This window comes from Ascidiella aspersa, chromosome 7 (genome assembly GCF_963924565.1).
Source record: "Ascidiella aspersa chromosome 7, kaAscAspe10.2, whole genome shotgun sequence".
NCBI classification, from domain to species: domain Eukaryota; kingdom Metazoa; phylum Chordata; class Ascidiacea; order Phlebobranchia; family Ascidiidae; genus Ascidiella; species Ascidiella aspersa.
In genome coordinates this window covers 4,343,114-4,365,316 of record NC_139453.1, presented here as the reverse complement: position 1 = coordinate 4,365,316, position 22,203 = coordinate 4,343,114, and the positions used below count along the sequence as shown (strand labels likewise).

Sequence of the window (22,203 nt, the reverse complement as noted above, 5' to 3'; positions counted from 1 at the left end):
TTAAGCGTTGAACCTTTCAAGCGATTTTCGTTTTCGCTCTGTAGGAAACAAAATTAGTTGTGTTGTTGAGCTAAACAATCTCGAAATTCGGTATTCATTATATTGAATGGGGAAATAAATATTGGCAATGTTTTAAACAGGTATTGCAATTATATATTCAAGTTGAAAACTAATTAAAAAAATACCTCAAAAACTTGGACTAATGTCTTTTTTATCGCCGCGTTTTCTTTGAACTGTGATTTTGCACTATACAACGTCTCAAAGATTAAATATTTTTCAAGAGATTCAGTAATTGTGTTTTAAATTCCGCTTTACTCAGGAACACTAAAAATAAGTTAACGAGTAAAATGCATTCTTGATGTGTTTCCGTTAATTGTTGAAACAGCGCATATATTTTTTTCCCGCTAAATTCGAATACTTATTCATTATACCAGTCATATGTCCCAAACGTCATATAAACGAGAGCAATAACTTTCCTGATTTAACTTCAAATATGCTTGCTTCGCGGAATAATGATTAGCAATTCATAGTAAACAAGCTTCCGCATTTCTAAGCCTAATCAAGGCGTTCAAGAATTATCTAACGTTTCTTCAGCATTGCCTAAAACTACTTGGGCTTCGGCTTATTCCAGCGCTGTGTTTCTTGTGGTTAGATGTGTTAGACAAAACAAGTAGAGTGTCTAGTAAAAATATCAAAGCCCATTTAAAAGTAGGTAGCTTTTTTCACGTTTCCACTATCTCTTTTATTTCAACACAGTTACTGAATAAAGAGTTATTTGAAACGTTTAAAATGCTACCTACTCCTGCATGGTCTATGATATTCTTACTATAAGTCTTACCACAAAAAACTGTTATGCTCCATAATACAAGAATGATAATAATTATCGATACCAGTTTGTAGTATCGATACTACTTCGACAGAATAGTGTGGTATCAGTGCCGATCCGATTAAAAACTCATAAAAATAATAGCTATTGTTGATAATTCAGCGCATTTGAGTTTACATTAAAGTACATTTGAGTTTTTGAAAATACAGTACTAAGTGTTATGTCAACGAAGCTTATGCTTTATCGTTAAAGAAGAACATATTTTCCAAATAATAATTTACCTATTGGCAATTTGACCACAATATTGTACAAGTTTGACGTGAATGGAAAAAAGTATCAGATCGAAATCCTTATATCTACACCTGTAGTGCAGTTACACAAAGCCGATCAAGATTACTTTATCCGCAGCAGCATTCCTGAAACGAATCCACGACCGAAAATGTTCCGCCGCAATGCACTTTGTTTTATTTCCTCGCAGCTGCAGTGAATAAGTTCAACTATTGCCACAAACAAGTGTAGCGTTTAATTCGACGCACGCAAAGTTATCCTCGTCGTATCTGCGATGGCCAGCACCTCGGCCCTGCTCATGAACCTCACTTCGGCCACAGCGAGCTCAACCCTCACCTCCAACGACTCCAATGTGACGTTCCGGTATGTACAGGCAGCAGGGGTAAATCTAGGGGGAGGTTTGGTGGCCATGCTCCCAAAAGTGTATTTTTTGTGAATTTAAAGTGCGTAAATGCAAAAGAAGTTTTTTGCCTCTTTAACATACTTCATATTCTGACTTCTAACGTCTCATTGTGACGTAACTTCAAGCGGTAACTTGTGACGTCACATTGTGACGTAACTTCAAGAGGTGACTTCTAACGTCTCATTGTGACGTAACTTCAAGAGGTAACTTGTGACGTCACATTGTGACGTAACTTCAAGAGGTGACTTCTAGCGTCTCATTGTGACGTAACTTCAAGAGGTAACTTGTGACGTCACATTGTGACGTAACTTCAAGAGGTGACTTTTGACGACACGTTTTAATGTAACTTTGCTGCATCCGCTCTTGGTGGGCAGTGATTTGTTTACAATGTCATTTTTTTCAAAAACGAATTTAATCGCATACTACGCCCGAAACGCAGGTACTTCGGGATTTGCGTGGCCAGTTTCGCCATTGTTGTGGGTGGAATCGGAAACCTCCTTACAATCCTTGCGTTCGCGTCGAACAGGAAGCTGCGAACGACATTCAACGTTTTCATCGTGAACCTCAGCGTCGTGGATTTCGTGACAGCTACTCTCATGATGCCCTTTAACCTCGCTGGATACGTACAAATGAAATGGTGAGCAATATCTCGTTGTTGTTTGTGTACTGTGCAGCTCTGGATCAGCGATGTACGATAATATCGGATCGAAGCTGATACCCGATGTAATTGAACTTAAATTCGTCCGATAATAAAGTTCTTACGGTATTCGTCCGATACTAGTGTGATATTGGTACTCGTCCGATACTACACTAGTATCGATACTCGTCCGATACTAGGGTTGTATCGGTACTCGTCCGATAATTAGGTGGTATCGGTATTCGACGGTACTAGATTTATTGGTATTTTAGCTATAGTTTGCGACAAATGAGTTTTAACTTTAAAAATTTAAATTTATCACAAATTCTGCTTAGCGTTAAACCAATTTTTTTGCCTTATATGCTTATAACCTGATAAACAATATTTGCATTTTGACCTCATTAATAACAGTATTGACATCAATTGGACAGCCGTACTTTTTATCCTAACTATAGAGTACCCCCCTAAAAATAAAGCATACCGGACAGCTTTATACCTCTTACGAAGTATTTAAAACGCACGAAGAGCCAGAAATATGTCAAAACCGCGAGTTGTGTACGAAGAATTGCATCAAAGCTGAGAAGAGCTATTTACTACAACCTAACGCGTGTTTAGGATGATGCCCTACACGTTACCCCCTCCCTGCTATATTATATTGTCGCCCAGAGGAATTTATCATCGTTAGGATTCGGTTACCGCAAATGGCCTTGCGGCTAAAACACGTGGTGGTAATGGCGGCTAAAAACAGGTTTAAAGTGCATTGACTCTTAGGGCTATGGTTCGCCTTTCAAAATCAACTTAACATAACATGGGGACAATAAAAGAATATAATATCCGCTTTAAAATTGACAGCAAATCGATATGTTTCTGGATAACAACGTGAAAATGCAAGCCTTTTTTCTGGTGTGAATATTAGAGCGATAGAATGCTCTTCAAATAACATTGCAACATAAAAGAACAGCAAATTAATGACAGTGGTGAATTAAAAAGACGGCAAAGAAACGCAGGTTTAATTTGTCGGGCTGTTAATGCGTGGTGAGATATCTCCTACTTAGTCGCATAAAAACACATCACATTTATCGACGGTGGTGAATTAAATAGTTGGAAAAAAACGAGGGCTTTAGTTATCGCGGTGAAAGTTATTCTGTTAAAATTAGGAACTTACACTAGTGCTTACACTAAGTCATTTTGGACTTTAATTCACAATTATGTTAATTCACAATTATGTTAATTCACAAATGACTGAACTGGGACTTAGTTTATTTCAAAATGATTTGTTTGCAACAATTACGCACACCATAATACCAATGAAACCAAATAAAATTCTCTGCACACATCATTGGAATCGATTGATATTTGTGTGCACTAAAGCGCAAATCAACAAGAAAAGATCGATTTTGCCAAAATAACTAGGAAATCATGTAAACAACACTGATGTTGATGTACAGAATCGCATTACAAACAAACAAAGCGATCATTCGAATTTAACCGCGGCGCCGTTTCGAATGTCATCGACGGGGCCGCAATATGTCGTAACCCCAGACATTCGGTGAAAATAAATTCCATGCGTTCTTCTATCCTTTCTAATGTAAAACGCCCAGCGCGCCGCGTTAAACATTAAAATCAATTTGGGCGTGGTGTTACTTAATCTCTACTCCTGGTGTATGCGTATGGCTGGTTAGATGATCTTTTGAGCTACATAAACCTATAATAATAGAGCGTCGTTTCGCCACACGTGGCATTTTTGCAATTTCCTAGTCTGCAATTATCTTTTTTACACCATAGAAAAATTCTTGGGTTCGATGAATGATAATATCCTTGTATAGGATTGTCTGCAAAATTGCTAGTTTGTGTACCAGGGGTGAATCCCGGAAGAAAATTCACCCATTCTCCCAAAACTTTTTTTCTTGCTAAATGACATTGAATCCAGAAATATAAGAATCTCTTCACCTTTGATTTAAAAAGTTTTGCCAATTTAAACCAAATATCGACGTTTTTTCGCGTTTTGCGCGATTAGCCTGCAGTTTACCTGCATATTAGCGCACGGGCCAGCTTGGTAGGAATAATTGCATTGTGACGTCATCTCTAAAACTTTCATGCCCCCCTCCCAAACAAAAGTCATGAATCTGCCGCTGTTGTATACTTCAAGGAGGGCCAAAATAAATAATCCACCTGTCACTGTGTACATGTGTATATGCTATCTCGAGCCAACGGTAATGGGTTTGTACATTTCTAGACATTAAGTTCAAGTCTAAGTGTTTGTCTGGTTTTCTGCATTTGAAAATAAACGTGACTTGAATGCTGAGCGTTCTCATTTGCGACAAGCCCAATTTTAGGTCTATAATCTCATTAAGGTTGTTATGTTTATATATAAACATGTACATCGATTCAATTCTCTCCATACCTTGTTTAATGTTTATGTTGTAACTGGGCTATTTTTAGATCGTTAAGTCTTTTTCAACTAATCTTGGTGCAATTTGATGCACATAGTTCATGATAGTTAGGTCGTTCACCCAACTTTTGGACAAAATTGTTTCTGGGTAACCTAATATTGCTTTCTGCAGTAAACAGTTGCTTCGGAATAAAGTAAATTGTTTTCTAAAACGAGAGCGGTATTGTTTATGATTCGACTCCACTCCTTTTACAATACTGAGTAAAGGCGATTTTCAACATACAGTAAAATGATTAAACTATATATAAATAATAAAATGTCGTGCTAATGATTATGTCATTTGGTTCTTGAAACAGGTAAAAGTCTCATATAGTTATAATTCCACCCACACAAATTATTACGCAATGCGAGTTTATATCAACTGAGAAATACATTGAATTATATATAACTATTGATTCAATAGCTTAACCTCGGCACAAAATGTGAAACGTTAAAAGTTAAAATCGGCTTCGTTTTACTAAATTTCAACAGTGTCAGCCAAAATTTGATGCACATTTTAATACAGTTAATTGCAAATTTTTTTTCTATAGCAGACGAATATTTGTGATGGTTCTACGCCATTGGTTTCATAAGCAAAAAGGTTAAGAGTTAAACTAATTACTTCTAAAATGGAACGAATTTACTACAGTGTGTCCATCTATAATTATGTAATGTCGCTGTGAAATCGGAAACGTTAAATCTATCGTAATTACTTTATTAAATGATCAAATATAAAACTGGAACATTGCTGTTACAGCATATCGTAAAGCATTTCGAGGCCAAACTCAATCTTCAAATTAAACATGTAAGAAGAACGATAAGACAGCAATCCACATAGCAAGCAGGATTTCGATGCATTCACCTCTATGCCGGCGCCTATTTCCTCAATTACTTTTGATGGATTGCAAGATTGAAATTTTTGATGACGTAATGGCGAGCCCTTACTTCCACGACGTCACACAAGTAGTAGCCACTTCCCTTTCCGGGCTAAACTGCTCCTTACTAACTTATATCACTTCTAAAGTAGTTATCCTAGCGCTGTAGTTTAAAATAAAGACACATCATGAAACGCGTCCCTATACCACAGCAGTACTCAATTTAAAGCAACGGGGTTTTATCGAACGTATATAGCCACTGACTTCTAAGTTTGACACTTGTATAAAAGAACTTTTCCTCGAGTTCAAAATACATTTGAAATTTACATTTGGTTTTAGATCCGTTTATATCCTACGTATGTGTTTTTGTTTTCTAAGAAAGTTAATCAAGATCACTTCGACCTAACTTTAGTAAATGGATCGAAATAAACCAAAAATACAAGCAGCAATGAAAACTGCCCTGACCCTCTGGCTGGAACAGCAAATAGTGTTTATACAAAATGACATCTTGTCCCATATCGCAGTAAAATCAATTACTTGTTAAGACTTTAAGACCGTGCTTCACAATCCTATATTTGGCCGCGAAGCAACCAGTGGCGTTGTTACGTTACACCTTTGTCAAACGAAGCCATTTTGCTCGAATTTGGTGATATTAACACCCTCGCTCCCAGCGTATAGATTTAAAATAAGTTGGTTTAATGTGGCGGAGAAAGAATATCATTACGACAGACTCAATAATACTACACTTGCGTTAATTTTTTTAACTCCGCATCGCGTAGGCTACTGCTGGTAGTATTGCGTTTACCAAAGTTTTGGAGCCACTCGTTTAGCTAGATATAACTGAAGCCTTGCAATGACTCCATAAATTCTCTGTATGATGGGCATTGTTAAGTGTACAGTGTACAATAATAAGTTTTTCTGGTATATATTTGTTTGTCCAACGTTTCGGCTAACTATTCAGAAAGCCTTCATCGGGGAATGACACGCGTGGCCAAAAAGACGTAAAGTAAGTAAAATGACACAAAAAAGAAAAAAAAATGAGAAAAAATGCGCAATCTCCCTTTCTTACTTTTTTGTGTTTTTTTGCTTTACGTCCTGTTGGCCATGCGATTCAAACAAAGCAAATATATCCGAAGAACTTATTTTTAGTATAGTGTGCCTGTTAGCAACATATGTACAGTGTTTAAAGAATATTTTAGTTACGCAAGTGGGCAAATTACAGGCTGTGTAGTCAAAGCCGGATTCGGGATTTGGCAAAATCTCACATTTTCCTGGATTCGTACTCCGGTCATTTTTAACCGACTCCGCATATGTACAGTGTTTAAAGAAGAAGCGGAACCCGATCGGGTCTTAAACCGCCTTTCTTGGCTTAACAAGCTTTTCATCCTGCTTATGTTTAGGCCTTTCGGAAACGACTCGTTCACGACGAGAGTCCAGGCCTACAGCTACTTCTGCTGCGGCTACACATCAGTGGTATTTCTCATCGCAATCACAGTGAACCGCTTCATCGGGGTGGCCAAGCCTTCCCAGTACAACGATCTCTTTAGTCGGAACAGGTGAGTCTTGATGCAGCAGGCAACGGTGCTATGGTTGTTTCTTGACTTGCTCCTCTTTGAGCCTGTGTAGCTCAGTTGGTAGAGCGACGGTCCCGGTATGGCTGAGATCGAGAGTTCGAACCTCACCGCAGGCTAGTTGTTTTCTGAACTGGCCTTGTTTGTACGTTTATCCCGACTACGCCGACTGATTTCGGCAAGCCTTTCTGGATGCATAGGTTGTGCAAATCAGTTTATGCCATCGGTGTTACAAACCGCCCGAATTTATGCGGTAAAATTAATTTTCACGGCCACCGTGAACCTGTCATGTTGTGCAAATCTAATTGTTCCGGCGTTCATCCGCCAATTCTGAATCCCACAGTCATCGGAATTCGTGCTTTAAACGAATCAGCAAAACGCGCCACGTCAATCACACTTTTCCCGTTCCCTTAGCGTTTCGTTGAAACAATTATTCAATATACATAACGCACTAAACGGTAGGACCGGATTCAGGGTGGGGGAGAAGGAGGCCATGTCCCCTTAACTATATTTTGTGTCACTTATCATACTGTTAATATTAACTTTTCGCACGTACTTTTTTCGCCTTACTATTTTGTCGTCCGTTTTGGAAATTTACTAAGCCTATCAAGCCAAAAGACGTTGTGCATAATATACATCCAGGGAGGATAAAAATCATACGATTGTTTTTATGTGCCTAAGGCCTCACGTTTTCTTTAAAAATAACTTCTTTGTCAATTTAAACCAAAAAACGCATTGTTTTGACAGAATAAACGATGACAGGATTTTAGCTGTACAGTTGCGCACGCGTTTTCTGGGAAACAACGGGTTTAAAGATTAGTTGTTTTATGACACGTCATGACGAAACTTTGTGACGTCATCATCATAAAAATGTCCATGCCCCACAGAACTATCCTGGATTCGCCCCTGAACAACCAGCAGGTGTTTTCCTTTCCAAACTCCGTTTCTCAAACTGACCTACACATTGACGAAATTTTAAGGACTGATTAAAAAATCAATGTCTGGTCGGAAATTGATTAGGGCGGTGGGAGTGCGTGTTCGTAAAGTGCCACTAATCCCCGGATATACGTCAGGATTGCGATACTCGATTACTTTTGACGGACGCTCTCCCGCGGGAACAGAACTCGCAGTGTGGGTTGAAACACGGGGTTTCTGCACAAGTTTTGTAAATATTGATGATCAGTTACCGCTTCCTGTTTTCTTGTGGACTTTGTCCAAGCACTGTGCTATGTTAGGAATAGCCACTCGTTTAAATAACGCGAAACTTGATTCGAAAACTTGCATAAATAAATGTTTTCTGACACAAAACACGCATGTTTGCTAAACTAAAGCGGATTTAAGAACAAATTGTTTTAAATTTCCATCATAGATATACATTACTATAGGCGACAACGTATTGAACTGAATGCCAACATTTGTCGTTCAATTTACTCAAAATATAAATAGGTTTTCTTTTATTCAAAAGAAAATTTCCGCCTAAGAATGAACACCACATAACATTTGATCAATTTTGCGTGTTCGTGCATCGCAATGACGTCATTTGGTATGGTATCGCGATAGTTTTTGCCCCAAATATCGGGAATCGGGTGAAAATACTAAGTATCAGACATCCTACAGTGTATGTATCTTAATCGCCGTCCAATCGTGTAGCAATCCCTAACATAATTTTACGGCTTAAGATTCCATTCCTAGCAAGCGGACGCTTAAACAACGTAAGGACCGACAAGGCTTCACAGGCGTGTTTTCCTTCTATTTAACTTAACCGTCTATGCCAGTGGTTCTTAACCAAGGTTCGATCAAACTCTTGGGGTTCGACGCAGCTGTTTCAAGGGTTCGGCGAGAACGTCTTCTGAAACATAAATGCTGTTATTTCAAGCTAAATTCGAATCTCTTTTGTGTGCCAAGGTGTCATGTAACGTTATAAATAGAAGTTTGGCCAATTTAACTTATATAATTCAAGTTTATAATTTGAATATGTCCAGTTTCATCTGCTAGAAGGAAGAAACGAAAACTGAGCGAAAATCTGGGGTTCAACGAACGCTTGCACAATTACATAAGGGTTCGACAGGTTAAGAACCACTGGTCTATGCAATCCTTTACATAATTTCAAGACTTTTACATTAAATCAAACTGATATTTAAATAAAGTAAAGACTATAAAGTTGTGTTTACCTTCTACTTAAACGCGTTCATAGCCAACGCAATTGCACGAAATTTGCAAATGTGATTGAGCGGGCGAAAGGTTAAGGAGAATCGCATCTTGACTTGACAAGCGTAAAACACAATAAACGTTGCATAAATGTGCGGTTGCAAGGAAATGTTCCGTCAAACGCTCGTCAAAAATTCACCGTTGCCGCCCGATTTTGTCTCTAGATTGATCGCTTCTTTCCACGAATTATTTGTGTGCTAGATATGACCTGTCAATCTTCCTTTTTTTTCAAAATCGCTTATCAAGTCAGTCTGTAAAACCAGTTTGGGGTGAATCGAAAATGTCCCTATAGGTTTGTTAAAAAGTTGAACATTTTCCGACAATTATAAACCATATAAGTCTAAGTCCAGATATTATCTATTTGAAACTAGAACTTGTAGCGGCACTATACCGACCCGCAATTTATAGAAGAGTGTTGTGCGCCCTTTCCCTATTTCCTTGATACTTTTATTGCCGGTTCTTAAGGGGTCCTTTTAAATTCGGCGAACCTGGAATTAGGCTTGTCGGCGCCTTAACCTAAAATCATTCTTTTACTTTCGTTTTAAAGTTGTCCTAACATAACCATTCTATTTATAGAAAACCATTTATTTCATATTTTAAAAACTGGTTTCTTCTTTTTGATTTCTTTTTTTTTTTGTATTCTTTTTGATTTTAAATAAAACTTACAAAGCGTTTTTTAAAAAAACAGATTTTGTTAAAAACGAAAATTGCAAATACCCATTACTAAAAATGACCATACGTTCTATTAAAACACACAGTTTTTCTTTTTTCAAATGAAAATTACAAATCTTTATTTATTACAAAATTTAAATACATTCCATTAAAAAAATTTTTTTTTTTTTTTCTTTTTAAACGAAACAAAACAATTTTTTTCCGTTTATTCAGGCTAAAATCACTAATCCTTTTTCGCAAATCACTTTCAAACGAAAATACCCTTTTATCCCCAGACTGGCCATCACCCTGGTGGCCTGCTGGACCCTGGCCCCCATCAGTTTGTTCCCCTTCTTCGTGGGAACGGACTCCCTCTGTCCCAGAACACCAGGGGGCGCACTTACCGGGTTCCACTCCAAACAGTTCCTGTGTACCTTTATTTGTCTGCCACAGAATGGATGGTACATCTACATGCAGGTGGGAAAAAGTAGAAATTTGACAAATTTAACAATTTTTTTGAATTTTGCTTACTTTTAACAATTGAATTAGAAAAATGTAATTTAGGTGTTGTTAAAAGTTTTTAAAAGCAGCAATATGCTGATAATAAAATAGTCAAGTCAAAAAAGGTCGACTAAATCAACATTATCTTAATAAAGACGTTTCGATATGATCTTGTATCATCTTCAGTTAGTGTGACTGAGAAGTAAATGAAAGCATCACTTATAAGGTGGGACGCAATTGTACAAATTCGTTTGGTAGCTGAAGATGATACAAGTTTCGTATCGAAGCGTATATAGTGATCCCAAACAAGCTTCGAATTGCGCAAAACGTTACACATATGTATGCGCTCGTTGCGCGATAAGTAAGTTTTATTTGCCACACACAGGGATAAACACAAAAATCAAATTGTCGAACGCAAAACAATACTGGATCCTCAACAATAAGGCTAGAACAGCGATGGTCATAAAAAGACCACCTTCAAGTTAGATATTTTAAACGTGGGTTGCGAAGTATGTGGTTGTTGCGGTTTGAGTGGCAAGTTTACTAAATCTTCAATTCCTGTTACTGTATTTGCCATTTATTTCTTCTACTACCTTGGTACACTAGGACCACCTCCACATAAGACCAAAACGTATAAAATGCAGTCAACGACTATTTCGTGAAGTTAAGGTTATTCATTGTAGGGTTGTTTCACGGCCTGGACTCTATTAATTCGACAGCCCAAAGTGTTGATTTTTCCAACGCCCCTAAACTTTCAAGAATGGTTGTTTTGTTGAAAGGTCCGAGAATCCCCGGGGCTGAATTAGTCAGGCCCCGCGCCATTAGTCTACACACTTCACCTAATCCTATTAGTCTTAATAATTGAATTACCATCGGGCAAGAGAACGTGATTAAGTCTGGCTGTGGTCAAACACAATGATAGACACGCGATGCATTGAATTCCAACATGGCGTTGAGGTTTAAAGTCCCCTCAAAGCACGATCCATTTCAAAGTGTTATTCTTCAATTATTTTACTCTTAATCAAGTTGTTTTTAAGGTGTCGGTTTTGTTGACTTCTAATCAATGTTAAGAGAACGCTGCTTCAAATAAGTCTGTAAATAATAACCATAGCTGTAGTTGCATGTGAGGCCGTTTCGGTCGCTCAAAACACCTTAAAAAACACTGCTCCTAATTTTAAAACTATCTATATAAGCCTAATAGCACGGGCAAAATCGTGTTAAACGTCACTACAAGAATTATGTGTATCAAGTTACAGTTTTGTAGTATGTTTTAACTGCAATAAGACGCCCTATACTATATTGGGCTATGCCAAAACATCAAAGTTTAAAAACGGCAAAAGAGTTATAAAACTGCAAACATGTCTGTCAGAACCAAGTAAACGACTTTTGGTATTATAGTGACACAAGTGTTAATATACTTCAACAGAAGAAAGTTATCAGTTAATTATTATCAATTTAAAGCTGTATTTGGCATTTGTGTGGCTTCATATTACGTGGTGTTGTTACATTCCCCGATAAAGGCGTCCTAGATAGGAAGCCGAACTTTGGTAAAGGACTAAATACCAGAAGATTTTTTTCCAGTATCACTATGACTGTTAGCAATAGCATATTTATTGGTTTTGATATATTGTTTTTAAGTTAGTAGCTGCTACCATATCCGAACTCCAAGGCACCGCCTCCCTTTTTGGGGCGATCTCATCACAATTATAAACGCTCATCTGTTGTTGATAGCGTAAAACCCATCCTGTCATCTCATTAAAAGAGATGGCCTGTAACTGTTACCATCCGTGTGGATTTCACAGCGCGTCACACAAGAGGTTACTTAGGGTCACATCAGGCTGTAATCCACCGCCTAACCACACCGGCGTCGCTGGAATTTATCCTCAACCACAAACCTCACAATCCAAAACAGTCCATAGGCTTTGGAGCATAATAGTTTTAGGTTTTAGTAAGAAGTTTAAGGAACATCGAAGCCCATACAGAAGTAGGTAACAAATTTCAATAAAAATATGAAAGTCATTATATTCGGTAAAATCGACATTTAGCTGTTACAAACGTTTCGGCAATACCTTATGCTATCATCAGTGTAAAAATACAAGTAGCCTATTATTGATTTTATCTAATATAATGACTATAATATTTTTATTGAAATTACTAAAGAAACCCGCGTATTGTGTTCCAAAATGGGTAGATAATGTTTGATTAGATCATTTGAAGCGTGCAAAAATGTTAGCCTCCTTCTATTTGGGCTTAGATATTCCTATGCGCCAATAAGCCTGTTGCGAAATCGTCTGCCCCATAATCGTACGTTCTGTGTAATCTCAAGTTGCTTTCATGCTTTTTGTTTTGGGCGAATATACGTATCGGCTAATTTCATGGGTATTTTTACGAGGTTAAAAATTGGACACGCCAAGCTTTTTGACCATATTATATAAACGGTTGCTACCAGGATATAATAATTACCAGAAGAGATTTTCGATTTATATTAGCCTATGACTGGTAGAAACTGTAAAACCAACACAATAATAATTATCGAAAAAATAAAATTTAAATTATTAGAAGACCTTTTTTGAGGGTGCAATTCTGATCACACTGTTTATTTTTATGAAGCAGATGCAAACTAATAGGTGGATTTTTTACTTATAACTCGGAAAACCGAAATGTTTAAAATGCAAAAAACAAAAACAAAGGGAAAATGATAAGAGTCATTTGATGGTTACACATTAATAAAATGAAGCACGTAATAAAAAAGTAATTACGTTTTTTGTGGGACAGGGCATCAAAAGTTTTAACAATAAGTCACGCTCTTTGAGGCTTTTCTCTTTGAGGCTTTTAGTACAGAAGTGTAAAAACCCAAAATTCGAAATACACAGAATAACAACTTTAACCCATGAACACACATTCGTCGTGCCTTGGGCAGTTCTGCTTAACAATTAACAACGGGATTCCGCATAAATTAAAAAATATCCGCTCCCAGATTTCAGTCAAGACATCAACAAAATCAGCCGCGCTTATTTATAACTGTCACGTAACGCATAAAAAAATCCGGATATCCCAGGAGCTATAACAGCAGGCGTCATGGTGGTCTGGTGTAAGATCGTGACAGTTGCAAGCTGCCACGTATGGGATACGGTTAGCCACCTTTTCCGCCGTTTTTTCTGTCATTTACCCGCTCCTGATGCATAGGCTGGTGACTGGTTGGTGCTTTTGCCTGGTTTTTAACTTGCGCCTTAATTGTGACCTAAATAAGTGCTTGTCAACCTTTTTGTGAACTTACGTTTACTAAAGAATTTGTACACCCCAGTCTACGAAATGCACTAAACTTATAGAAGCATACAACCTGTTGTACTGCAAAATAACTATTAACCTTTATGAAGAACTAGTTAGTACTAGCACATCACAAAAACGATTATCAAGAGAAATATTTGCTTATGATGTCATAAATAGAATATAGTATCTTGCAAGTTTATGTAGGCTACGCTTGTGGTGCTATATATTCCACACTACAGTCAGTCTGGCAATTTACCTGTTTATTTATGATGATACCTGAAGGCTTATTATAATGGGTATTTTGTACGCCCCATAGAACACACTATTAACGTGGTACACCCTGGAGTGTACAATACACCCGGTTGAAAAGCACTGACCTAAATGAACTGTACTTTCTAACCCGTGATGAACTAAAGCAGTGTTACAACACAGTGGCGTAGCCAGCCGAAAATTTTTGGGGGAGGCCAAAAAGTTGGAATTTTTTGTTTAGCTTTTACCATTGGATTAACTGCCGTAACGAACACAAATCTTTACAAAAAAAATTTGTAAAGTTGTAAGAGCTTAGCAAAAATCAGATTCTTAAAGATTCTCAAATATCTCTCGGCACCCTTGAGCATTGGAAATGGCACCCCGGTTGAGAACCACTGAACTAAAGTATTCTTTAGACTTTTATGTCCATATATGGCATTGTGCCTGTGAATATGTTAGACTTTATATTTTTATCGCCTTTTACTCGCGCTTGTGCTTCTACTTCGTGCATTTTAATTGTATTTATTCTACATTGACCTGATAAAGCACGGTTGTGCGAAAGCTTGTCGACAATTCATTACAATTTGTCTTTTTTTAGTGCCACCTGATTAGAAATAAGACAAAATATGGCAATTTACAAAGATTAGAAAAATTTATAAAAATGATTTATTGCCATTGGCGTCACTTTTTTGTAAGTTCGAGGAGATTTCTTGCCTATAAACATTTAGTTGGTCATTTCCCGTGATAAACTTAGCAAAGTTTCTTCTGTGCTAACTAAAGGCCTCGATCGGAAATGATCTAACTGGCTGGTGACTGGCGGGTGTTTTTGCTTCGCTTCTAACTTACACCTTGCGACCTGTAATGAACTTTCTTACAAGGGTGAGCAATTTTTTTTGACAGCGGGCCGCATCAGAAACAGAAAATGTCTTAGCGGGCCGTGTCAAAAAAGGAACTTGAATGCACATAATACATAGTGTAATTTATTTTAAAAAAGATTCTTTAGATATCAATAGGTGAGGATACCTTACAACAGTTATGTATTCAATAAAACATTCTGAAATCAAGAAAAAATATGTTAAGGCCCGTTCTTACAACTGTGAACCAGGTGAACCTCTGAGTTTTTTGCGATTAGAAATCTGTTTAATATGACAGCAAATGCAAAACTTCTTAAATGTCAATCATCCCGGCAAAATTTAATGAGTCTCAATACAAGATTTTTTTTATTTATTTAAATTATTCTACACCCTTAAGTTGAATAAAAACGACGCTAAACCGCCGTGATAACACATTATTCAGTGGGTAAAATCCAACTGTAAAAATTGGTAACAAATACAACAAAAAACAGTATAAAAATGCTCGTTTTATTTATAAGGTTAAACGATGACTTTTCTTGACCCGTGTCCAACCATAAAACCATTGGCAGGTTAGCAGAAGGCCAGTGTTTAAATGCCACTTACCCGCATATTTCATTGGCGGGCATATTTATTAAGCTGGGGTCAATTGTTGCCTAATCAATGTAGGATAAAATTAAAACATGAACGAATCTTTAACAATCGCTGCGGATTCATTGTGGCTAAATTTGATTTCCAATGCGACCTTTATTTAATAAAATTCGGGGTTCAGGTAGATTCACCTTGGTTCAAACGATTTTACAGCAAGCTTTTGCGATTCAATGAAGAGAACACAAACCATTGTGGAATTGCGGTTCACGTAACGCTAAAATGTAGAAGCTAAAATATCACAATTGTTTGTTTACAAACCGACAATTGTTACGGCGGTCGTAGCACAATGATTGTATTATTATCAGTTGTTTTTTTAAATTGATATTTAAATGTCGCGCAATTTAAGCAAAATGTTAATGAGTCTTATGCAGTAATTTTATTCATATTTAAAAAAAGGTCAATATTCAAAGCAATGTTTAAAAAAGAGAATAAAAATTTGCAACCATTAAAGCAATGGTTTCCAACCAGGTATCCACATACTCCCAAGGGATTTAATTATTAAAATGTCATATTTCGTCAAAAGTTTTCCTTTGACAGTAGAAACTTCATTAGTTAGATCGCCAATCATGACAGAAACCCACAATTTTTTTGGTATCGAATCGTCACTGATACCACCCAACTGAGCATCTCTATAGGCGCCTATGCGATGCTATTAGACATCATTAGTCTTTACTATGCTTAAACAAGCAAAATAGATACTTAAGTTAAGATGTTAATTTCTTTACCAAAATCTTGCACCAAAATGTGCTTTAGTGTTCGGAAATTTAATTCCCATCAGTTGTTAACCTACCATTAATTAATAAATTTACGTTTCAAGACAGAAATTTCTGCGTTTCATTATTGGTCATCCCCCTTTGTCCGCCACGGTTTGCAATCCAACGTTTTCTACTTTAAATGAAGGATTAATAACTAGTAAATTCTTAATGAAAAGTAACTGCTTTTCGAGGCTGAAGCAAACTTTGACTTAACAACCTAAAAACTTAACGCAGTACTTTCCGCCTAAAATGTCAGGTTTAGGGAACAAAATAAAGATATCGACATAAAATGCGCTAATCGGAATAAAATGTGAAGTATCAGTCATCTCTGGTTAAATTTTACGTTTATTTGTCATTCCAGGTTACCAGAGTGGTGTTCCAGTTTCTTCCCCTTGCCATCATGATCTCATTGTACAGTTTCATCTTCTACAAGATGAAGAGGGGCCAGGAGCGACTTGCACAGAGCATGACAATCAGCAGACTAGCGCCGTCACTGCAAGCCTCACTGGCCGCCGGACCGCACAGCACTAGCGATGTAAGGAAATCATACAAGTTATTTACAGATTTAAAGCAACTTGATGTATTTTGGGTACAATGTCAGTTTTGTATGAAAATTAGCACATTTTGATTACTTTTCCCATGTTGTCCCCAGATCCTCCAGGCCATCAGCCAAGTATTGTTTGCCCCATTAATTTACGCCATGTATAATCTCAAATTTCGTTAATCACTTGTTTTTTTCTCACCTGGAATCGTATTTGATTTATATTATGCCTGGTAGAAACAGTAAAACCAACACAATTACAATTACCAGAAAAAATGCGAATTTAAATTAGAAATACCAGAAAAAATAACTCTATTTATTCCAGTTTGTTAATTACTTGAGTCAACGATTTGCCTGAATCCGAACGCCAACCCAAAAATTAAGATAATTTAAAAGTTTTATGAACGCTGGGCGAAAACTTCCTCTTAACGCCAGCTAGTTAAGAATTAATCATTTTATTAAAAAGAAGTTTTATACAGCTATAAGTATATAAAACAAACACTGTATTATTTACAAGTTTTTTTTTGTTAATTTACTGGAAATCGATCTTAAAAAAAAAAAAATTAAAATTTGCCTTTGAGTCCTCGGCTGACTTGGCCCAATAAAAAAAAATCGTAACTGAAAAAGCTAAATAAAGAACTTATATTAAAAGATAATGGAATCGATTTACTCTATCTTCTTCAACTTAAAATTGAAGCATACCTAAAATAAGCAGTTTGTTGAAATATGATGTTGATGATTTTTATATTTAAGAAATATGTTTTTTTTAAATACGCTTTTGTTCAAAACAATGCCTACAATATAAATCCAAAATTTGTAACCGTAAAAACAAATTGTTCCAGCGAAACTTATATTAAAAGCTAATTGATTTACATTTTTTCAACTTTGAAGCACACTTGGAGTAAGCAGTTCATTGTAAGTTTAAAGTTTTGTTTCGTGATTTTTGTAACGTGCATCAAAAATAATTAGGTTATTGTAAGATCTCGGCGCTGGTCTAGAATCCTAACACTTATTTTAATAACAAAACGAGTTATCAAAATCAATATTGCAAGGAAGAGATAAATATGGAAAATGAAAAGAATAATAATAAAGACACACCTAAACCCAAACGCTAACTTGAACCCTAACCAAAAATATTATAAGCAATATAAACCCCCAGAAAGAATTCTAAACCAGCGCCAAGATCTGTAAAAGCCACAATATTGATATTATAGAGCAACAACTTATTAAACAATATGGAAGTAAGTTAATATGTCGTTAGTTGTGAACTCACCATGTACGTTTTACAAAATATCTTTCCGACAAAAAAATCATTCAGTTGACCTACTTAACCTGGGTGAAATCTCTACATTAATTAGGTATAAGAATGTTGGGATGCTAGCTTCTGAATCCATTACTTTCCACGCAGGAATCCAGACGTGCGTCGAAAGAGGTTAGGAGGGCTTCAACTCAGAAAAGCTTGATGATTCGAAAGATGAGCAGCCAGAGTATCGTGCAGAGCCAGAGGTGAATAAACTGGATAATTCTATTTTTCTATTTCAATGAATTAGAGCAAAATGCGACTAATTATAATCTAATTGTGAATTGCTAATGTGCTCTAACTCTAGTTTTAATCTAATTCAGATTTTACTTACAATGCTAGGCCTACTTTGTCCAACAGCATTTTGGTTTTCTCTGTCATAACAAAGAATTGTAATTAATACTCTTTGGTTGGAGTGACTTGTTGGTGATTTTTACGTTCTGAAAAGCGTATTCTATGCTAAAACGTATAAAATTAGCATAAAATATTAACCATTGATTTTCTTATGACGATAAATTGCGATTTAAATGAAATTGATTGCGAATAATTTAATGTAATTCTTTAACTTCTTTTTTTTGAAAATTCGGTAATTCTAGTCTAAGTTGAGAAAACAAAATTGAACTTATTCTAATCGTATTTGGAAAAACTGAAATGCTCTGATTTTAATTCTAATCTAATTTTAAACAGCTAAAATAAATTTAGTTGTACAAGTCTGGAGTGAACTAACTGTAGCGGTTTCAGATCATTTTGATGCGCAGCCTGTACCAATTGACGGGTAATAATACGATACTAGGGTGGTATCGCGATACAACACTGCCTACAGAATAAAGCTTTAAACGCCTATTTTACCAGAAATTGGATTGTAGCCAGTTTATCAATAAAACAGTTTTGTATAATTTAAAAAAATATTAGGCCAATAAGTAAAAACATAGAAAATATTTTTTTTAATATATTATATTTGTTGTTTTTTTTCTTTTTCTGTTTACTACTCAAAAAATATTAAAAATGATAACTTACACCAAATTTTTAAAATTGTTGCTTATTATGATATAGACCAAGGGTCTCAAACACGCGGCCCGCGGGCCGCATGCGGCCCGCGAGAACATTTTGTGCGGCCCGTGTAAAAATTTTGGATTTCCAAGTATTTAACAATATTTAAGTGCCACATATCTTTTTTTATCAGATTTAAAAGTAAAAATTCACTCTAAAATTGCTTCAAAAAACTGAAACTATACTCACCAAACTTCACTGTCATATCACTTTCAAACGCTACCATTTATGCGGTAAAAGATCTACTATTACGTCACATTGCCTATTCAACTCTGTACAGTTGTTCATTGTCGAGTTGTAGGCTTTGATTGTTCTAGCCTAGTATTGAAATAAATTTCTATAGCTTAAAAAGCTAAATTACACTTGTCTTTTGCTTCAAAAATGAGAAAAATCACAGACGAAGGAAAAGTTTTTCAAGATAAGTGGGAGGAGTTATATTTTGTCACCGCGGTCAGAGGTACTAGTTATTGCCTTATTAGCCGGCAGAAGATCTCTGTTATGAAGAAGTATAACAAGGGTTTGCACTTCGAAACAATGCACCGCGATAAATAATATGCTTACCAGGGCAAAGTAAAAAAATATAAAGTTAAACCAGCACTTTGCAAGCTTTGTTTCTGCTGACAATTTGAAGCCCAATATCGATATCCCTGTCCTTGATAAACGCTGCCAGTAAAGTAGCCAGAACAAGTAACTATAGCCTAAAATCAGCCTACACGTGTTTATATTTTATTGTGTTCTTATTTATTGTAAATTGCGGCCCTTGGGCATTTTACACGTCCTCATTTGGCCCTCAGAGCAATTTGAGTTTGAGACCCTTGATATAGACATATTTCTCATTTAAAAACATGTAGATTTTAATGGTTTGTTTCGTTGCGCAGACGCACTAAAGGTGATATGAGGATGCTCGTGATAAGCATCACGATCTGCGTCGGTTTCATGATCACATTCCTCCCGAGCGTCATCGTGAGTCTCACGCCACGGTGAGTTAAAATGAAACTATCACGAAACTCCGATCACGACGATTGACGAGTTTATAGAGAGACCTTTGTTTTGCTCCATCCCCATAAATAACAAACTATTAATAAATTATTACATACACTATGCACGCATTTGTAATGTAGCTAAATAATGACTGTAAATATAAAAAAGGTCAAGTAGATCGACATCATCTTGTTAAGACGTTTCGAGACCTACTTATTTTAACTGGTGGTGATACAAGCTCGTATCGAAACGTCTTTATCAAGATAATGTCGATTTACTCGACCTTTTGGGCTTTAAGATTTATCAACAAGCTATTAAATTACAGTAAGTTTGAAAAACGGTGGTCATTTTAATTTCTAAAAACGGGTTAGACGCTGGAGTTCTTTAAAAAACTTCCGTTAAATTAGCCTTCCTGCTGTTTAAATATATGGAAACACTACAATAAAGAAATAAACTTTGACAAATTTTGACAACAATTTTATATGCTATATCTCTGACCGTAATTTAACGGAAAAATATTGCAGCTAGCCTTTCTACTGTTTACATTTTTTGAAATGCTAAATAATAATTATAGTGCACATTTTGCGTATATTTTTCATTACTTGAATACAGGTGACGCTTAATGACATTTTACAAAATGTGGTTTATTAAATTCTGTCATGTCTCCAGAGGTTTAGGGTCCAGAGGTTTAGGGTGTTTTAAAGAACTGAAAAGTCTCCTAAGTTTCCCTATCAGTATATTAAAGATAGTTTAGTTCCTTAACAACAGCAAGAATATACCACTAATATTCTCATACTTCGAAAATCACACATGATCTTTTCAAAAAAAAACCTGGAGGTAACAACTAAACACCACAACTAAGTCTGCCATGCTAATTTAACTATAAAAACCCTTTCGCTTAGATCTTGGGAGGTAGACGGGCAGAAGGTCTACCGAGATGTTCGTCTCGACATGCTTGCCTCCAACCTATCCTGGTTCAACTGCACAATCAACCCGATCATTTACGTCATCCTAAACCGCCGGTTCCGCAAGGAATATATCCGGCTTGTGCGCATGCTCTTCGGCCAAGTCAAGGGGGGCTTCGTTACCAACGGATCCAGTGTTTCTGTGAAGGAAAAGGCGGCCAGAGGGATCAGCAACAGCGTGTCAAGCCAGCAGGCAAACTCGCACCTCATCGTCAACAAAAACAACGTTGGCTCCGTAAAGCGCTAGAAGGGCGTTGTTTCTTTAAGTTGTAGCCTGCATAAATGTGAGGACTATGCGAGAGACAACTTGTGCAAAGTTGTGTAGAGTATAAAAGGCACAGTTTGCGCAATTGCAGCTTAATTACTTGACTTGCATTTTGCTAAAGTCTACTTAATAATTGGTATTTTTTGGCCTAAAACTCGGGGGTATAAATGGTCACTAAAAGAGAGTTTTTTATTATCACAAATTTTTTCCCCGCCTTTATCTGCAGAACTGGTTTACATACGAACTCACAGCTTTCAGTTTCCCAACCATTTTTTCTTGCCATGTCGTGCAATTTACAACCAGCTTTTTGTCTGCAGTTATGGCCGTGTAATGTAGTTCTGTGGCGTCGTACAGTTCGTTTCGCATTTCGATTCCAATGCCTAATATTCTAGGCTTAGCTCACCAAATGATGTCCTTACTATGGTCAATAAGCATATGATAAACTTGAAACTTGCACAGTGCACACCTAATGTTTTACGGGGTTGTTTAGCCTAAATTGGCTTCAGTGCTAAGGAAATTTGTTACCTTTGATTTTCAATATGTTATAAATCATGATAAATGAATTATTGGATTGGCACCAATACTACCTAGGTATCGGACAAGTGTCGATAGTTCTACTTGACACCTGGTATGAGCTTTGAAGCGATTATATCGAAATTCATTTAAGCAGTCCCAGTTGCATCCCCAACTTTTTAGACTCTTCATTAGAACTGATAAAAATACCGCCTCCCTTAAGCGTCGACGGCCACGATTATTCTTAGTTAGGTAATGCCTGGTAAGCTGAGCTGGAGAGATGTGTTGTGAAGCAAACATTTAAACCTGCCAAGCAAAATTATTTCAATTCGACGTTGCTTTCAAAAAGAACTCTCACATTGTATTGCCATATTGTGGGGGTTCTTAAAGTGGGTCGCAGGCCACTTCGCCAACTTGTTAT

The 22,203-nt window shown here is 36.6% G+C and overlaps 1 protein-coding gene across 1 annotated transcript; it reads left to right on the top strand.

Annotated features, from left to right (window-relative positions):
• Window positions 1-1,052: 1,052 nt before the first annotated feature.
• On the top strand, window positions 1,053-21,944 carry LOC146137325 (G-protein coupled receptor 84-like). The gene is made up of 8 exons (XM_083394042.1): window positions 1,053-1,477; window positions 1,957-2,154; window positions 6,861-7,016; window positions 10,187-10,367; window positions 16,529-16,702; window positions 18,117-18,214; window positions 19,937-20,038; window positions 20,942-21,944. The coding sequence occupies exons 1-8, from the start codon at window positions 1,389-1,391 to the stop codon at window positions 21,249-21,251; spliced, it is 1,308 nt and encodes a 435-aa protein (XP_083250168.1). The 5' UTR covers window positions 1,053-1,388; the 3' UTR covers window positions 21,252-21,944.
• Window positions 21,945-22,203: the final 259 nt, after the last annotated feature.

Coding starts and splice junctions, on each gene's coding strand:
- LOC146137325 (XM_083394042.1), top strand. CDS start 1,389: ATGGCCAGCACCTCGGCCCTGCTCATGAACCTCACTTCGGCCACAGCG. Junction 7,017..10,186: donor GATCTCTTTAGTCGGAACAG/GTGAGTCTTGAT, acceptor TTTTATCCCCAG/ACTGGCCATCACCCTGGTGG. Junction 16,703..18,116: donor GACCGCACAGCACTAGCGAT/GTAAGGAAATCA, acceptor CTTTCCACGCAG/GAATCCAGACGTGCGTCGAA.